The sequence below is a fragment of the Pseudophryne corroboree genome, chromosome 3 (assembly GCF_028390025.1).
Source record: "Pseudophryne corroboree isolate aPseCor3 chromosome 3, aPseCor3.hap2, whole genome shotgun sequence".
NCBI classification, from domain to species: domain Eukaryota; kingdom Metazoa; phylum Chordata; class Amphibia; order Anura; family Myobatrachidae; genus Pseudophryne; species Pseudophryne corroboree.
The window spans coordinates 644,482,969-644,502,746 of NC_086446.1; the positions used below are offsets into that span (position 1 = coordinate 644,482,969).

The 19,778-nt window shown below is 42.8% G+C and overlaps 1 protein-coding gene across 2 annotated transcripts in view; it reads left to right on the forward strand.

Moving 5' to 3' along the window:
- The window catches only part of BICC1 (BicC family RNA binding protein 1), a 420,840-nt gene that overhangs the window by 330,987 nt on the left and 70,075 nt on the right, over nt 1-19,778 (forward strand). For both annotated transcript variants that reach the window (XM_063961749.1, XM_063961748.1), the window contains exons 5-6: nt 4,775-4,933; nt 19,387-19,440. In XM_063961749.1, coding sequence (XP_063817819.1) covers nt 4,775-4,933; nt 19,387-19,440 — 213 coding nt within the window. The remainder of the gene's footprint in view (nt 1-4,774; nt 4,934-19,386; nt 19,441-19,778) is intronic.

A 19,778-nucleotide genomic window follows, 5' to 3' on the forward strand; every position in this document is an offset into this window, starting at 1 on the left:
TCCCTGAAAGACACGGCTGATCGTAAAATTGAGACTACACTCAAATCATTGTACACAGCTGCTGGGGTGGCCCAAAGACCCACTGTTGCATGTACGTGAATCACTAAAGCCATTGCTAAATGCCTAATTGATGGGGTTGGATTCCTTATCTAGGGGGGGATGTTGTCTTACTCCTGCAGCATATACAGGACTTTGCGAACTTTATGGTGGAAGCCATAAAGGAAATAGGAGTGCTTAACGCATGCACCACCGCTATAGCAATGTCGGCAGAGGCTTGTGGCTACACCAGTGGACTGCTGATGCGGATTCCAGGAAAGGGGTAGAAGGCCTACCATTCACAGGAGAGGCCTTGTTTGGAGATGAGTTAGACAAATGGATCTCCGCAGCTACTGTGGGTAAGTCTACGTATCTTCCTTCCACAGCCCCCCCCCCCCCCAACCACGAAGACTTATTCAGCTTCTAAGTTACAGTCCTTTCAGACGGCCAAGTTCAAGGGCAAATCCAGAGGTACTTTTACATTCTCTAATGGCGCAAGAGGTAAACCACGTAAACAGCAACAGCAGGTGCTCAGGAACAGAGCTCAGGCTCTGCTTCATCAAAGATTTCAGCATGACGGTGGCCTGCAGTGCCTGGAAGGCTGTCAGGTGGGAGCATGCCTACACTACTTCAGTCAGATCTGGACAAATTCGTGCCAGGATCCCTGGGTCATAAATCTTATTTCCCAGGGCTACAGACTGGATTTCCAAGAGCTCCCATCTCACAGATTCTTCAAATCAGGCTTGCCAGTTTCACAAGAGGCAAGTATAAGTTTACAACATGCCTTCCAAACACTGGTACAGACTTACGTCATTGTTCCAGCTCCACCTCATCAATTAAACAAGGGGTACAATTATTCCAGCTTGTTTGTACAGTAGTGTAGAAACCGGACGGTTCGGTAAGACCGATTTTGAACCTCAAGTCATTGAACCCTTACTTACGAGTGTACAAATTCAAGATGGAGTCTCTGAGAGCGGTGATCTCAGGTCTGGAGGAGGGGGAATTCCTAGTGTCTCTGGATATCAAGGATGCTTACCTTCATATTCCGATCTGGCCGCCTCATCAGGTTTATCTACGGTTTGCACTGCAGGACTGTCACTACCAGTTCCAGGCCCTACCATTTGGTCTCTCCACGGCACCGAGGGTGTACACCAAAGTGATGGCAGAGATGATGTTTCTACTCCGCAAACAGGAAGGGAACATAATTCCGTACCTGGATGATTTCCTGATAAAAGCACCATCCAGGGAAAGGTTGCTGGACAGAATTGCTCTCTCAACCAAACTTCTCCAGGATCATGGGTGGATTCTGAACCTTCCGAAATCTCACCTAGAGCCAACACGAAGGCTTGCATTCCTGGGAATGATACTGGATACAGAGTTGCAAAAGGTGTTCTTTCCGTTGTAAAAGGCATTAGTAATTCAGTTGATGGTTGGGGATGTCCTGAAGCCAACCTGGATATCGGTGCATCTGTGCATTCGCCTTCTGGGGAAAATGGTGGCCTCTTAAAAGGCTCTTCAATACAGAAGATTTCACGCAAGACCCTTCAAGCTCGATCTGTTGGACAAATGGTCCTGATCGCACCTTGACATGCACTAGAGGATCAGTCTGTCGCCAAAAGCCAGGATCTTCCTTCTGTGGTGGCTACAGACGTCTCACCTCGAGGGTTGGAGGTTCGAAATTCAGAACTGGATTCTGCTAGCCACAGACACAAGCCCTCGGGTTGGGGAGCAGTCACTCAGGGGGTGCAGTTTCAAGGAAGATGGTCAAGTCAGGAGGTCGTCCTTCCAATCAACATTCTGGAACTCAGGGCCATCTGAATGTTTCCTGCTTTTTCTACAAGCTGGAGTGGATGTGGGCCTACGTCTGGGCTCCATAAAAGTCCAGATTTCGGCCTTGTCCACTTTCTTTCAGAAACATTTGGCTTCTCCCTGAGGTCCACACGTTCTTGAAAGGTGTTCTAGACATCCAACCTCCCTTCGTGCCTCCCACGGCACCTTGGGATCTCAATGTGGTGCTGCATTTTCTCCAATTGGACTGGTTTGAGCCATTACAGGAGGTGGACATAAAATATCTTGCATGGAAGACACTGTGTTCCTTGGCTTCAGCAAGACGTGTGTTGGAACTGGGGGCTTTGTCTCACAAAAGCCCATATTTAATTTTCCATGAGGACAGAGCTGAACTCATCAACCAACCTATTGTGGTTCCAGTTATCACCGACACTTCCACTACTTCAAAGTCTTAGGATGTTGTGAGAGCTTTGAAGGTATACATAAAGAGGACCGCTCGTCACAGGAAATCCAACTCTCTCTTTGTCCTATGTGATCCCAATAAAATTGAGTGTCCTGCTTCAAAGCAGACAAATGTCACAGTGTTGGCCTTGGCTTCAGCAAGATGTGTGTCTGAGCTGGGAGCTTTGTCTCACAAAAGTCCCTATTTTATTTTCCATGAGGACAGAGCTGAACTCAGAATTCGTCAGCAATTTCTTCCTAAGGTGGTGTCTGCATTTCACATCAACCAACCTATTATGGTGTCGGTTGTCACCGACACCTCTGCTACTTCAAAGTCTTTGGATGTTGTGAGGGCTTTGAAGGTGTATGCGAATAGAACAGCTCATCACAGAAAGAAGGACTCGCTGTTTGTTCTTTATGATCCCAATAATAATGGGTGTCCTGCTTCTAAGCAGACTATTGCATGCTGGATCAAACTTACTATCCAGCATGCTTATTCCACGGCAAGTTTGCCACGTCCAAAATCTGTACAGGCCCACTCCACTCAGTTGGTGGGTCCTTCCTGGGGCTGCCCGGGTTGTTTCGGCTTTACAGCTCTGCCGAGCAGCTACTTGGTCAGGTTTGAACACGTTTGCTAAGTTCTACAAGTTTGATACTTTGGCCTCTGAGGACCTTCAGTTTGGTCAATCAGTTCTGTAGGAACTTCAGCACTCTCCCACCCAGTTTGGGAGCTTTGGTACATCCCCATGGTACTATATGGACCCCAGTATCCTCTAGGACGTAAGAGAAAATATTTGTATTATAATTTTCCTGTTTTGCTGTTAAGAAAAGACAAGGATCCTAGTTAAGCATTCTTTAATACAGTGCGTGAGACACCTGCTGACTTGGGAATATATATCCAGGGAATTCTGGGAATATTTTTCTTGGAAAGTTGAATGATTGCTGATTTAGTTCTATGCAGCATTTTGCTTTTTCAATTGTATCTTTGATAAGCATCTACAATATTTGCCCAGTCTTTGTTATTTCTCTTTTATTTTTACCATTTTTTTCGCCAATATTTAGACACTTATAAATGGAACGACAATTATTCCAAATTCATTTAGTGCTTTCCCTAGATGGGTATGAAATCATTTGGTAAGATTTACAATTAGTTTTAGATTAAATACAGATGATTCCCGATAACAACTCTTGTGGGTTAATTGCTGCACTTGCCAAAAAGCACAGTAAATGTATTTTATATAATGTGTTCTTTATTTCACATTTTAAAACTGCTCTAATATCTTGCAAATGTTGCTAAATTGTTCCTCCCGCTAGCCATAGCATGGGGTGGGGCTGTGATTTTCCCCATGTGTCCAGTGCATCCTTCTGTACAACTAAACCTTTAGGGCATCGACAAAACAGCAGCTGGCACTCTGGCACTGAGGAAAGGCACCTTAGTAAAATATAACGTAATGTTTAATCTTTCAATCTGCAAAACTAAAGTTGCGCTACAGATGTGTCCTAATACACCTAGCCTCAATAAGACATGTGGCGCGAGACGCCAGGCCATGATGAGCATCTTTATCACGTAACATTGCGTCTTAGTCACAGCACGATGTGACGAAACCACTCCATGAGACTGCACTGATTAATGTATGGCACATGGGACCTGGTACGCTGAGAAGGGCAGTTTGGTGCAACTACAGCAACAGTGTATTAGAACACATATGTGTACAAATCGTACCTCACTACAGTATGTTCTGTTGCTGTCTTATTTTGGTACATTACAATATCACAATTGTAAACTTTGTCCAGGTCAACAAATTTATAGCCTACATCTTTGATCAAATTCCGCCTGTGCCATAAAGTGACTTCTTCAGTATCCGTCTATTGAACATATTAGTGTGTGACGGTTTCTCTGAGTTGTCTGTTTCTTTCTAAAAGCATGTACTGGATAGTGCACAGAGCCCCCTACATTCAGCTTACTGTTTGAGAGGGGTTGGTATCAACCGCCGGTCACCATACAGGCGATGGTATCCCGGCATTTAGATGCGCGGCGAGGGGAGAGTGAGTGCAATGAAGCCTCTTGCGGGCTCACTGCACTTGCCACTCTGTGCTCACAATGCTGCGGGCTTGGTAGCGAGCTGCGCTTGCTACATGTTCTATTCCCATGGTGGACACCCACGAGTGGAATTAGTCTCTATTAGCATGCCGCTTGTCGGGATTGTGAGGGGGCAGGATGTAGCCATCAGTATTGAGACCGCCGGTCACACAACTACATCCCGTTTGAGAGTACATGCCCTATGTTTGGATGAATTTACAAAGCAGGCTCTTACGGTATGCATTTGTCTTATTGATTTAGATGTCGAATAGTTTTATACTTGATATCTTTACTGTATATACTACATGTATAGAAACCTTTCCTTTAATACAGATAAGGTAGATTGAGTGTTTTACTTGGAAATGTCCATAGGGGTTAAACTGTAACATTTCTTTCAATGATATTCCATCTGCTCCTTCTCTCTTCTAGAGTAACCGGGTCACATTAAAGATGGACGTCTCCCACACTGAGCACTCGCATGTTATTGGGAAAGGGGGAAATAACATCAAGAAGGTGATGGAGGAAACTGGTTGCCACATACATTTCCCAGACTCCAACAGAAACAACCAGGCAGAGAAGAGTAACCAGGTATATGTGATGGGTATAACTGTAGCCCCAGGTTGAGATTGAAAAACTCTATGGGCTAGGATACTGTGGCTTCATAAAGAGGCGCCAGACATCTCCAATCACTTGTATTGTGCAACAGTTAAGGTCTAGTACTGGGTAAAATCACTAAGGTATGGAATGTCCTTACTCACGGGAACAGTAATCAAGCTTGATCAGAAAAAAACACTTTTGTAAATCAGGCCATAGAAAATAGAAATATTGTAATAGACACCTGTGACTTCACTCCTGTCATCATTAGACCTTAAAGTAAGTCACAAAATTGTAAGCACCCAGTGCAAAATATATAGACTAGTGCCCCCTCTGCTATCTTCTAGGACAGTGCAAGTTTAATAATGACAAATGTACTGTAGGGTTTTGAGTGTATTTAATTTAGCAGCAACTTTATTGTTTTCTTGCAATTCTATAGTAAACCTTTAGGGGTATATGCAATTGCGGTCGAATTCCCGAAATTGTCGAATTTCGGGAATTTTTCGCCAAAAAAAAAAAAATTCGACAATGCAATTCAGTACTTTTCGACAAAAAAACGGACTTTCAAAATTCGACTTTTTGAAATTCGAATTTTGACAAATTCGACTTTTTTGCAATGATACACATGCTGCAATTCGACCAAAGCCTATTCAATGGAAGTTTGGAAATTCGACAACAGTGCTTTTAGACAGTAAATTCGTCATTTTCAATCCGACACACTTTGGAGGGTGAAACTAATAAAAAAAATTTAAAACATGTTTTTTTTGTGTTTTTTTTTCTTGGTAATATCATATCTATTTATATTAGAAGGAATTAGGTACTTGGTTTGTCTTTTTTGGAGGCACAAGTATTATTTATATATTTTTAAAAATAAATTATTATTTTTTTGGATGGAATGGTAAAATCCCTGAAAAAAATGGCGTGGGGTCCCCCCTCCAAAGCATAACCAGCCTCGGGCTCTTCAGGCTGGTCCTGGTTCTAAAAATGCGGGGGAAAAATTGACAGGGGTTCCCCCGTATTTTTAAAACCAGCACCGGGCTCTGCGCCTGATGCTGGTGCAAAAAATACGGGGGACAAAAAGAGTAGGGGTCCCCCGTATTTTATACACCAGCATCGGGCTCCACTAGCTGGACAGTTAATGCCACAGCCGGGGGTCACTTTTATACAGCGCCCTGCGGCCGTGGCATTAAATATCCAACTAGTCACCCCTGGCCGGGGTACCCTGGGGGAGTGGGGACCCCTTCAATCAAGGGGTCCCCCCCCCCAGCCACCCAAGGGCCAGGGGTGAAGCCCGAGGCTGTCCCCCCCCATCCAAGGGCTGCGGATGGGAGGCTGATAGCCTTGAGAAAAATGACAAGAAAATTGTTTTTTCCAGTAGTACTACAAGTCCCAGCAAGCCTCCCCCGCAAGCTGGTACTTGGAGAACCACAAGTACCAGCATGCGGGAGAAAAACGGGCCCGCTGGTACCTGTAGTACTACTGGAAAAAAAATACCCAAATAAAAACAGGACACACACACCGTGACTTGTACAACTTTATTACATACTGCCGACACACACATACTTACCTATGTTGACACGAAGCAGTCGGTCCTCTTCTCCAAGTAGAATCCACGGATACCTGAAAATAAAAGATAATTATACTCGCCTTCCAGCGTCCAGAGATACATCCACGTCCAGAAAATAATCCAGGTACTTGGCAAAAAAACAAAACGCAAATACCCGTGCCAGCGGACTGAAAGGGGTCCCATATTCACACATGAGACACCTTTCCCCGAATGCATCGACCTCTATGTGACAGCTGTCACAGAAAGGTCTCTTCAGCCAATGAGCGAGTGCAACGTCCTTGCACTCTGCTGATTGGCTCTGTGCGCGTCTGAGCTGACAGCGCATCGCAAAGCCTCTCCATTACTTTCAATGGTGGGAACTTTGCGGCTAGCGGTGGGGTCACCCGCCGGTCAGCGGCTGACCGCGTGTAACCCCCCCGCTGACGGCAAAGTTCCCACCATTGAATATAATGGAGAGGCTTTGCGATGCGCTGTCACAGCACAGACAGCGCACAGCCAATCAGGTGAGCGCCACGTAGTAGCGCTTCCTGATTGGCTGAAGGGACCTCTGACAGGAGTCACGTGGGGTCCCGGCACATTCGGGGAAAGGTGTCTCATGTGTGAATATGGGACCCCTTTCAGTCCGCAGGATCGGGTCATTGCGTTTTGTTTTTTTGCCAAGTACCTGGATTATTTTCTGGACGTGGATGTATCTCTGGACGCTGGAAGGTGAGTATAATTATCTTTTATTTTCGGGTATCCGTGGATTCTACTTGGAGAAGAGGACCGACTGCTTCGTGTCAACATAGGTAAGTATGTGTGTGTCGGCAGTATGTAATAAAGTTGTACAAGTCACAGTGTGTGTGTCCTGTTTTTATTTGGGTATTTTTTTTCCAGTAGTACTACAGGTACCAGCGGGCCCGTTTTTCTCCCGCATGCTGGTACTTGTGGTTCTCCAAGTACCAGCTTGCGGGGGAGGCTTGCTGGGACTTGTAGTACTACTGGAAAAAACAATATTCTTGTCATTTTTCTCAAGGCTATCAGCCTCCCATCCGCAGCCATTGGATGGAGGGGACAGCCTCGTGCTTCACCCCTGGCCCTCGGGTGGCTGGGGGGGGGGGACCCCTTGATTGAAGGGGTACCCACTCCCCCAGGGTACCCCGGCCAGGGGTGACTAGTTGGATATTTAATGCCACGGCCGCAGGGCACTGTATAAAAGTGACCCCCGGCTGTGGCATTATCTGTCCAGCTAGTGGAGCCCGATGCTGGTGTGAAAAATACGGGGGACCCCTACTCTTTTTGTCCCCCGTATTTTTTGCACCAGCATCAGGCGCAGAGCCCGGTGCTGGTTTTAAAAATACGGGGGATCCTCTGTCAAATTTTTCCCCGCATTTTTAGAACCAGGACCAGCTCGAAGAGCCTGAGGCTGGTTATGCTTTGGAGGGGGGACCCCACGCCATTTTTTCCCGTTTTCCCGTTTTTTAAAATTGCGGCAAAATCCGTCAAATCGGCCGTTTTTCGCCCGCGGGAATGTCGAATCCGTTTTTCATTGAATATGGTGAATTCCGGCAGCCACCTGCCGGAATTCACCTGTCGAATTGTGTCGAATTAAAAAACGGCGATAATTTGCCGCGATTCGCCGTGAATTGCATATACCCCATAATATGCATCATGATTTTCCCCATTTAAATTCTAACCAGATGCTGAAGGGATCTGGTCAGCATACTGGTGGTTGTTATGCTGGCAGTCGGAATACCGGGTGAGGGGGGGAGGGGTTATGTGTAGGCACCAAGAAGGGAGGGTTAGTGTTTGGCTGCAGGGAGGGAGGGTTAGACTGTGGGGGGTTAGGGTCAGACAGTGGGAAGGGAGGGCTATAGTTAGAACACTTACCAAACAGGGACCCTGCGTTTGAGGATGGAGATGTCTGTATTCTGACCGCCAACATCCTGATACCATCCTATGCTGAACAGTGTAGATATGTAGGACATTTCTGCCCTAACAAAACCGACAGAAGAGCATACAAATGTGTCCTCTTACACTTGGCATCCATATGTCATACGATGTGAGATGCCCAGCACAACGGAGACACTCCGAGAGGCTATCATACTGTTTGTTTTACATTTTGCATCCTATTCGCATTTCAGACGCAGCAAAACAACACTCGGAGTACTAGGGACGCTGGCCTGCAACTCTAACTGCACAGGAATTAGGGGTCTATTTACTAAGACTTGGATGAAGATAAAGTCGCTGAAGATAAAGTACCAGCCAATTGGCTCCTAACTGCTTTGCCACAGGCTGTGTTTGAAAAATGACAGATAGGAGCAGATTGGCTGGTACTTTACTGTATCTCCAGCGATTTCATCTCCATCCAGGGCTTAGTAAATAAACCCCTTAGTGTTAAACAGGAACAAAGTTGCAGATGAAGCACAACTGAGCAGGCTTGAGAATCAGCCGCTGCACAGCACTTCACATACAGATTCAGACACAGTCGCACATGGCTATACAAATGTCGCACATCATATTGATCACAGTACAAGCTAGTAAAGTAGTTTTGTCACTCCCAGTTCTAAGTATTTATGCAAAGATGCACATTTTGAGTGAAGACGATGAGGTCGCATGGGACCTGGCGTGCCACTGCTAGATCCACAGTGTATATGGTTATAGCTGTACTTTATCCGTTTACTGCTTTTAATATTGCAGGGGCTATCAGAGCTATTTTACTTGTTTTATTACCTTAATGATCATTGGGCATCTTTGTGTTTTATGTGAAATTGTATTTAGATAAGTAACAATTGAGTACATTATCACTTTTATGTAAAACAATGAACGGTTACCTCCCGTAAATCCGTTCTATAAACTGTGCAGAGCCTCGCCAGTAGTCTTCTGCTCTTATTGTAGTTTAACATGCTTTAACCCCACAGACATTTGTAGCATGGATACGTAACCACAGATTAATAGTTGTACTGCACAGCTTGAGACCGTTTTTAGGTTTGTGTTTTATTCGGATAATGGTGGTTTCAATTTTTGTTTCCCCCTAAGCTGTTATTACATAAAATAGAGAAGTTCCCACTGATTGCAGACACAATAACAACTTTTATATAACAATTTAAGAAAATAGGAAAAAGCTGTATTTCTCCCATGAGTCAAATGGGGCTGTCCCAGACCAAGGTGTGGTCTCTCTAATGTTCCGTTCTCATTAGCCAGCTCTCACAGTAACAGAGGTTGTGTCCTCTCTCTATCACTCTCTCTTTCTAAGGGATAAATGTATCAATGAGTTCTCAAGACACTAAATGGGTGATTCAATTGGTTTTTTGAGCTCCAGTCAGAGTAATTCAATTATTGTTCGGATCAGGTGCCCCTTACTTCTGACATGCTCAAAAGCACTGCGTTTAACAGTGCAAAGCCGCTAAACAAGACCTAAGTCCTGCCCGCAACACAAAAAGTGCTGTTTGGGCATCCAAACAAGGTACCTTTTGCACATTTCTGCTCGCCAACCTGGAAGGGCTACGAGCAAATATGTCTGCATCTGCTGAACTTGCGCCCGAACAGCAGAACAATTGAATTGCTGCTGCTGGGCTCCCTCTAGTAGCGGGCACACAAGCAACAATTGAATCGCCCCCTAAATGACTGTATCGGCATCTGTATGTGCTAATAGTGACTTGTTAAAGGGATAGTAGAAAAATAGCACAAACAAGTTTCTATGTTCAAATATATTCCTGTTGCTTTCTTATTCATGCTTCTTCTTTTCAATTCTGTATCTTGTGCAAGCATTAAGACCATTATTAAAGTAAATGTTTTTCTATGGGTTTTGTGCAGATTTATACCTTTTGCTTCTAAGCTAGTAAATAGCCCTCTCTGAGCCTTCTCATTTTAGCTATACTAGTGAGAGGATTTCTCAACATATCACACTGTACATGCGTGTTCCATGTATTGCAGTAGTGATTGTGCTTCCCCCTTCATTTTAGCATGCCACCATACAGTGACATTAAACGGAAGGTAATGATGGCATTGCCCAAATGAGCTTACACTGTAAAAGGTGTGCAGAACAATTTCTACATTAGACAGCTGAACACTTGTAGCTGCTAGTGCTGGACAGCGGTTCATGCTGCTGTAAGGCAGCAGCATTATCAGCCACCAATACTAAGCAGCAGTCGGTGACTGCCATTTTGTATGCATATATTGGCGGTATGGAATGGGGAGAGGTGATGGATATGTAAAAGATGATCTAGATCAGAGTTTCTCAAACTCTGTCCTCGGGGGCCCACACAGTGCATGTTTTGCAGGTCTCCTCACAGAATCGCAAGTGAAATAATTAGCTCCACCTGCAGACCTTTTAAAATGTGTCAGTGAGTAATTAATACACCTGTGCTCCGGCTGGGTTACCTGCAAAACATGCACTGTGTGGGCCCCCGAGGACCGAGTTTGAGAACCTCTGCTCTAGATGTTGTAGAGATCTAAAGACAGTCAGGCAGTGCTGTAACTAGACATTTTGGCGCTGTGTGCAAGAAACCGCATCAGCGCCCCCCCCCCCCCCCCTTTATGTAAAATAGGGGCAGTGTGCGCAGGCGCATGTGAAAAGTATAGAGGGGTGGCTTCATGGAAAAGGGGTGTGGCCACAAAATAATACCAATTCATATTACGGTGCATAGTAGTCTCCATTATTCAGATTACGCCGCACAGTAGCGCCACTACACCAGGCATAGACCCTTTTACACATTACGGCAGACAGCATCCCCTTTTTACACATTCCGGCAGCCAGTCCCCCTTTTTCCACATTCCGGCAGCCAGTGTCCCCTTTTTACACATTACGGCAGCCTGCGTCCCCTTTTTACACATTACGGCAGCCTGCGTCCCCTTTTTACACATTACGACAGCCTGCGTCCCCTTTTTACACATTACGGCAGGTGGAGCACCTTACAGCCCCCCTATCCTTAGGCTGTAATGTAGTGTAGTGTACTTTAGTGTCGTGTACTTTAGTGTAATGTAGTGTAGTGTGTGGGCATCCACTTACATTATTTCTCCTTCTTCCTGTGGCTGTGCTGCTGCCGGCTCCTGACCCAGCGCTCCCTCTGTACACTGCGCTGCAGGCCAAGAGAGGGGTCAGGCCTCGGGAGCGCAGTAGAATGGGACGGGCAGTGGAAGCGCAGGGGGAATCAGAGCTGGTTTAAGGTATCGGGAGGCCCGGGGTACTTAATACAGGGGGGCCCTAAGGTCTAAATGTAAAAGTATAATACAAGTGTGTGTGTGTATATGTATGTATGTATGTGTATATATATGTGTGTGTGTATGTATGTATGTATGTATGTATGTATGTGTGTGTGTATATATATATAAGTTTTTTTTTCCACTTCTTAATTAGAGTTTGAACACTGCTGATTGGCATTCTCATTTGCTTGGATATCTTTTTATATCCCTTTCCTGTTTTGTACAGTTCAATTACCTTTTCCCGCAGATCCTTTGACAATTCTTTTGCTTTCCCCATGACTCAGAATCCAGACACGTCAGTGCAGCACTGGATGAAAGATGCAAGGGTCTTTCAGGAGTCCAGAAACTCACTGACCTTTTATACACACACACACTGATTACAAGCAAACATATCACAGGTGAGGATGGTTACATTTAGTAGCCATTCAAACCCGTTTGTGTCAACTTGTGTGCATGTTATCAGGCCAAAATCTCCAGGGTATGTTAACTTTTGATCAGGGTCATTTGGGTAGCTTCTGTTGTCATTATGATTTAAAAAGAGTAACACAGTTGTTTGACAATTAATGGCTTCACCCAACCACTAACCTATGAGTGAAAGAAAAGTTTGTAAGTTATCATTCATATTCTCTGACAAATGGCCAGAAAATCACAAATTCTGCTAGGGTATGTAAACTTATGAGCACAACTGTATTTATGTGTGTGTGTGTGTGTGTGTGTGTGTGTGTGTGTGTGTGTGTGTGTATATGTATATATTATATATATGTAAATATATATATATGTGTGTGTGTGTGTGTGTGTGTGTGTGTATATATATATATATATATATATATATATATATATATATATAATCCACACGGACCGGCACTCCCACTTTCTTCTATAAATACGCTCCGGTGCCCTCCAAGGGCAATCCACAAACAGCAAAAAAGAGGCGGCACTCGGAGACTTTAAAGTGCAGATGAATTGTATTCCACAAAAGAAGACTAACGTTTCGGGGTCACATTACCCCTTTGTCAAAGTGAACAAAGTGTGTGTAAAGACAATTGCATACCTTAAATACACTAGAATCCCGCTTAGTGTGCAGACGCCGTCCCGGCCGCGCTGGCTGCTGCTTCACTTCCGGTCCCTCTTGGATGACGTCATCAGTATCGCGTCTGGTTACCATGGTAACCGTGGACGCCAGGCGGCCCGGGAACGGCGCTGCATAGAAAAAGAGAAGTGTTGTTAACATATAGTACCCTACTACCATAGTGAACAAACGGAGATAAGAGGATACAGGCACTACTGACACGTCAGGCAGAAATGTAATATTATAATTAATGTATTAAAGAGCGCATACTGCATGTTGATAAAGAACACTCAAGCAATCCCTCTACCTCTACCTCAAACTGCATGGGAGCGCTACGGCCCCACATATCTGTGCAGATCAATTAATAATTTATGAAGTAAAGCTTCTACATAGTTCCCCTTAGGAAAATTAAATAGGGGTTCTGACTGAGGTATCAGTAATAGGTCAGGGGGCATCCCCTGAGAAAGAAAACAGGGATGGAGTACTGAAGTGGGCGAAACAGGAAAAGTAGGAAGAAAGGGGCCACTATTTAAAAATATTCAGACTCAATTTCTCATTGAGACCATGAGGGCTAGTGGTTCCAAGTTCAAAAATCCATCTAGCTTCCAGCCGTAATACAGTTGGAAGATATGAAAAACAGATTCATGGCCAGGGGATATGTTGATCATACCATCACGATTTGCCTTGATAAGGCTAAAAAAATCCACGCAGGGCACTCACTGAAGAAGGTATCCGAAAAAAATCCGTTTGTTGTCTCGACTACCTTCAACACGGCAGGATCTGCTATACGGAAGGTGGTTAACAAACATTGGCCAATGGTCAAAACAGATCCAATACTAACAAAGAGATTGCCGAATAAACCCCTATTAAGCTTAAGACGGGCACGCAATTTGAAGGACATTTTAATGCAGCCGGACAGACCTATTGAATCAGGTTCGGATATGTGGCTGGCACCTAAAAAAATGTGATGCTACAGATGCACTAATTGTACAACTTGTCGAAGCATGACAAGTGGAGAGTACTTTCATCACCTGCATACTGGTGCCAAAATATTCATCCGACATAGACTGAGCTGTACATCTGATTTTGTTGTCTACATCTTGACATGTCCTTGCTCCCTCGTCTATGTGGGCAAAACAATTCGCCCTTTTCGCGAAAGGATGGCAAACCATCGTCTGTCTGTGAGAGAGGCTCTGACGAATGGTAACTCTGATAAACCAGTGGCAAGACACTTCTATGAGGCCCGTCACCCTCTGGCGACTTTGAAAAGTATGGTGATTGATAGAGTGGCACCACTAAAAAGAGCAGGAGATCGGGCAAAACTGTTGTTGAAACGCGAGGCGGCTTGGATACACCGCCTAGACACTATAAGACCACGTGGCCTAAATGATGGCATCCACTATGGCATCTTCCTGGATTAACTTTGGACTTTTTTCATTCTTCAACATTTTTTACCTTTTACCTGTGATGGTGGCTCATCTGCGATTTTTTTATTTTTGTTTTTTCTGTTTTTCCATTTTTTTCATTTTTTTTTATTTTTATTTTTTTCATTTTTCATTTTCTTTGTATTCCTGGATATGGTCCTCTTCCTATATACAATTTAACTGTATGAATTTTTTACTTAGAGAGAGATTTTTATTCTCTGATGGGTATTATAATAATGTATTTAATCCAGTCATGCTGGTTGTCTGTGTGTGCACATGGATACATACCTGTATTTATGTGTCTGTGTGTGCATGCACATACTAACTATATTATTCACCTTAAACTCCAGCTCTGCCCTGCCTATCCAGTCTGGTTCTTAGTTATCTGATGAATGCATTTAGTTGCCATTGCAACGAATTAGTCCTGACAGACGTAACAAAATAACATATGTTTTTCTTATATAATATACCATGGATCCCCAATAATCCTCACTATAACTGAGCACCTTTTTGATCACCTGTGGGAGTTTGATTCTTTAATATCCAAAAGCGAATAATACGGATCCTTTACCTTCCGGCCTCGGCGCCCGGTTACCATGGTAGTGCCTGACGTCCGGTCAGCTGATGCGCTCCACGGGCAGGAAGTGGGGAGGCCTGTGGAACGCACGCCGGAGCGTTCACTTTACCGATGTGTCTTCTATGATATACACAACACTGTGGTTCATTAACATGACTGGATTTAGGTAGGGTGATGACTGGCATTTTATCTATTGTTCTTTATAAGCTTTATGCACATCTGTGTTATGTCTATTGTTGTCTTTTTATGGGGTGTGGGGGTGTTGCTTTGATTAACTGGTGGGTGGGTCTATAGAGGGTATATAAGGTTGATCTTTTCAGTCTGTAACCATCTTGACAAAGGTCTACATACAGACCGAAACGTTGATCTGAATTCTGCACTGATGACCTGAATAAAAATCTTTTTGCTACCTTGAAGACTGGTGAGTGCTCCTGCTTTTCTATTGGATTTGTGTATATATATATATATATATATATACACACACACACACACACACACACACACACACACACACACACACACACAAAATCACTACTCACACCCTGTCTTCAAACTTAATGCATATTTTGAAAAATTAAGATCCGTATATCCTGACTTACAGTACAAACAGTACCGCGGGTCGGGGAAGTATGCGCTCTAACTAGGTGAGCACTGTGGACAATGCCCCTTCTGCACACACCTAGTTACTGAGTCAGGTGTTGGCAACATTGTCGGTCTTCCTCCATTTATATTACACTATGTAGACATAAATGATTGGACGCCCCTGTACAAGCGAATTGGTGTTCTTTAGCAGCAGACATGTGTTGGAGAAGGTATACAATGGGTAGAGAGGCACTGATTAGATAATTTGCTAAAGAAATAGCTTGCTGTATGGAGCTACCAGAGTTTGAAAAGGGGATCAATTGGTGGAATGAGTGTGAGAAGCATTGCTGATGTAAGAAAGCGCCTAAATTCACTGTGTCTTTTGTCATTAATGCATGGAAGATCAACAGTCATTGCAGGAATGCACCTTGGCCAGAAAGAACCTCAAAACTGCAACCCAAGGACCAGAGAGTGCAATCCAGGGAGCTGCGACAGAATAGGGATCATACCATTGCACAGTGCAAAATGGCCACTAATGTGAAAGTTTCGGCAAGAACACTTCATAGGGAAGCCCATGCATTTGGATATTATGGGAGAACAGCTGCTCATAAACCTCTAATCCATGGTTCTCAATTGCGGTCCTCAAGGCATCCCAACGGTCCAGGTTTTAAAAATATCAATGCTTGGCCACAGGTGATTTAATTAGCACCTCAGTCAATTTGATTTAACCATCTGTGCTGAGCTATGGATATACCTAAAACCTGGACCGTTGGGGTGCCTTGAGGACTGCGTTTGAGAACTTCTGCTCTAATCCCAAAGAAGAATGCATTCCAGTGCTTATAATGGTGTAAAGAGCGCAAAAACTGGACTGGACAGTGGAACAATGGCAGCAAGTGTTATGGAGTGGGGTCATTCCATGTCAGTTCAACCAGGTGTGTCCACCACCCATCTCAGATTTTTATGAATTTTTCTTAATTAAGAGGATGTCAAAGAAAACTATTTGTGCCAAATATCTCGACTGTCTGACAATTTGTTTATTAAATATTGATTTTTCAATTTATTACATTTACTAATCGCAGCTTCTTTATCCAGTTTATTTGAAGTATGACCGTTGTTTATTAAGGAATCAATACATAATTTGCACCCTAAGGTAACTCTTCCTCCTGAAACCAAAAATCCAAACCAAATCACTTTATTTGCCTTACATTTCGAGTTACGGCAAAAACGCATGTTTTTCGAAAATACTTAAACGCTAGGTTCAATCAACATTAGATATCCAACATTTTTTGATGTGCTTTAACAAAGGTATACATTATTACCACACAAAAAATCAGCATGGTACTCTTTCATAGTAAAGAAAAAAAATTAATGAAGTTGACATTCAATTAATTGTGTCCCGTATACATAATTAACACAAGAAATCATAAAATTTTAAAACTTAAACATGATTTAACGAAGGGAAAAGGGATTGGTCTTGGGTACAAGAAGCACATTACTACGCATACAGGGTGTGCAAATGAACTTTATTTATATTTTATCAATCATAGGTATTACACACAATAGCACCAGATAAGGTCATAGTACCTAACAATTGAATTTATTGGCAATACACGACACTCTGGGAGCAGTGTGTATTTTTAACAATAAATGTCACATTTTGTTTTGTCATTGTATGTTAGTTTTTAATATTTCACAGTTACAGGCCTTTTAACATTAACATAATAAAAGTTAAATTTTATGTATTCCAAAAAAAAATTTGTGCGCCACCCAAGACCAATCCCTTTTCCCCTTTGTTAAATCAGTTTCTACTATTGGCAACAATACAAAGTGTGGCAGCACCCCCATAATCAATTCAAATATATGAAATAGTAAATAATATGGGGTCACGTAGTTTATTACAATCAATACATATCTAGTGCAGTGGTTTTCCCAATCCCCTCTTTCCCTATATAAGTAAAACTTAAACATAACTTGAGTCCATAATTTAAGTTGAGTCAACAATCACATTATCTTTTCCTTGTTTGGATGTAGCCACGCTAATCATTGCCTCGCGGCAAGTGTGCCCACAAATGCATGCACGCCAACAGAAACCTATGGAGCGAACGCCATCTGTGATCAGTCACAGCATAGCGCATTAGCACTATGCTGCGATGCGTATGCCATGCGCACGCATCGCAACATAGATGAGCGTGGCTCTGTCTATATACAGCAGATGAATGAAGTATTGCCTGTGAAGTGTCCCAGTGGAATCCTTGAATTGCATCCCGACACACAAATTAATAATTTTCTGCACAGAATTGTTCCACAGTACTAGTGATTGTAACCAATTTACTTTGGTCAGTGTGGACACACTGCTTATAAACAATTGTGTCCTCATCATCCATGTCACTATCATGAAAACGTTTTTCAAATATTTTCTGAATTGCTTCCAGACCTGGGCATTTATCACATCGATGAAGCATACAAGTTTTTGAGACTGAAGAGCAAACAAAGATTTCAGATAGGTCTTTGTAGTCCATCTTTAGTGGTAGAGCAGAAACCAAGAATTTTTTACGTTTTGGTGAGTTTCGCAAACACAGAATGCATACCTCTTGCAGCAACGCTTACTAACACACCATGTAGGTCGTAAGGAACAAACCTTAGACAATCCAACTTGAATGTCTGGAAAACGGTATTTTAAAGCAAGATAAAGCACTTTCAAGTTTACTAGGAGTAGCCTTTTCTGTTGGTGAATTATTTTTCCTTCTGGAACATTTACAGAAACAGACTTTCTTTTCAGGGCACATCCGAGAATGTTCATCATCTTCGTAAAATTGCTGTACCCGATGAACGATTTGTACAAGAAGGGCTTTCCCTCTATATTTTTCAGGTTCTGCCAGTATGCTATGGGTTTCTTCAAGTTTTCTTGATTGTTTTACCATGCATTCTGTGACCTTAAATAAGTTAGGGACTCAAATTATGTTTAAGTTGTAAAATGTAATGGTTTCTTGTGTTATTTATATATGCGGTACATCAGTAATTGAACGTCAACTTCATGATTTTTTTTTCTCCACTATGAAACAGATTACCATGCTGATTTTTTTATTTTTTTTTGTGGTAATGTATACCTTTGTTATGCACGTAAAAAAAAAAAAAAAAGGGATCTCTAATGTTGATTGAACCTAGCGTTTTTAAGTCTTTTCGAAAAATGTGCGTTTTTACAGTAACTCAAAACGTAAAGATTAGATTTGGGAGGATGAGTTACCGTAGGGGTCCAAATTTCATGGTGCATCCTTAATAAACACCCATGAAACTTCAAATAAACTGGATAAAGAAGCCGCGATTAGTAAATTTAATTAATTGAAAAATCAATAACAAACAAATTGTCAGACAGTTGAGATATTTGGCAGAAATAGTTGTTTTGACATCCTCTCAACTAAAATTTTTTTTCAAAATCTAACATAGGTGGTGGACATTTCAATTTTTTGGGGGTGATTTGATGTGGAATGACCCAGTGACGAATCACGGTTTATACTTTTCAGTTCGGATGGACTTGTTTGGGTTTGGAGATTCCCAGGAGAACTTCTGATGCCAGAGTGTACAGTGCCTACTGTAAAGCATGGAGGTGGTGGCATTATGCTTTGGGGTTGTTTCAGCTGGTTTGGCATGTGTCCACGTGTTGTACTACACATTAACTCTGAGACGTATAGAGATGTTCTCGATAACTCCGTGCTTCCTACGTTGTTTCAGTTCATCCGAAACAAATGTTTTTATCAGGATGACGATGCCGCCTGTCATGTTTCCAGGTAATCACTGCACGTGGTGGACCTACAAAGTACTGATGCATGCTGGAACATGGCCACTATACCTTCTATCTGGGCCTTCAGTGCAAGATCTCAAGGATTATGTCTATAGAATGCAGGAAAGCTTGATATGTTACTTGCATATTACACTGTACAGAAAATGTATGTACAGCACAGCCCATGCAGATCTAACAGATTAAGTTCTGTGCCACACAAACACACTAAAGCCAGTAGTAATACAATTGTCCATCCCATCTTGCAGGTATCGATTGCAGGACAACCCGCAGGTGTGGAATCAGCCAGAGTACGAATAAGAGTAAGTATTAATAAGCGTTTTTCCATATAGCAGAGTCAGATTCATTATTGGGCTTTTGTTCCTTTCACTGAAACTTATCTAAAACAAGTTTTTACATTGGTTACGTTTTTCTGTGTTTTTGTTTACTGTTCAGCAGTCTGATTTACAGTTGTTTTGTGTTCTATGAACAGATGCCCTGTAACTTTTTTTATTTTTTTTATTTTTGGACGAATACCATTGCTCTGTTTTGGAAGAACTTTTATTAAATGGTTTGGATGCTTCAGTGACACATTTCAGGTTTTCTTCATTGCTTTGTGGTTTTTCCGCTCATCAGTCTTTGAAACATATTATGATTTTTA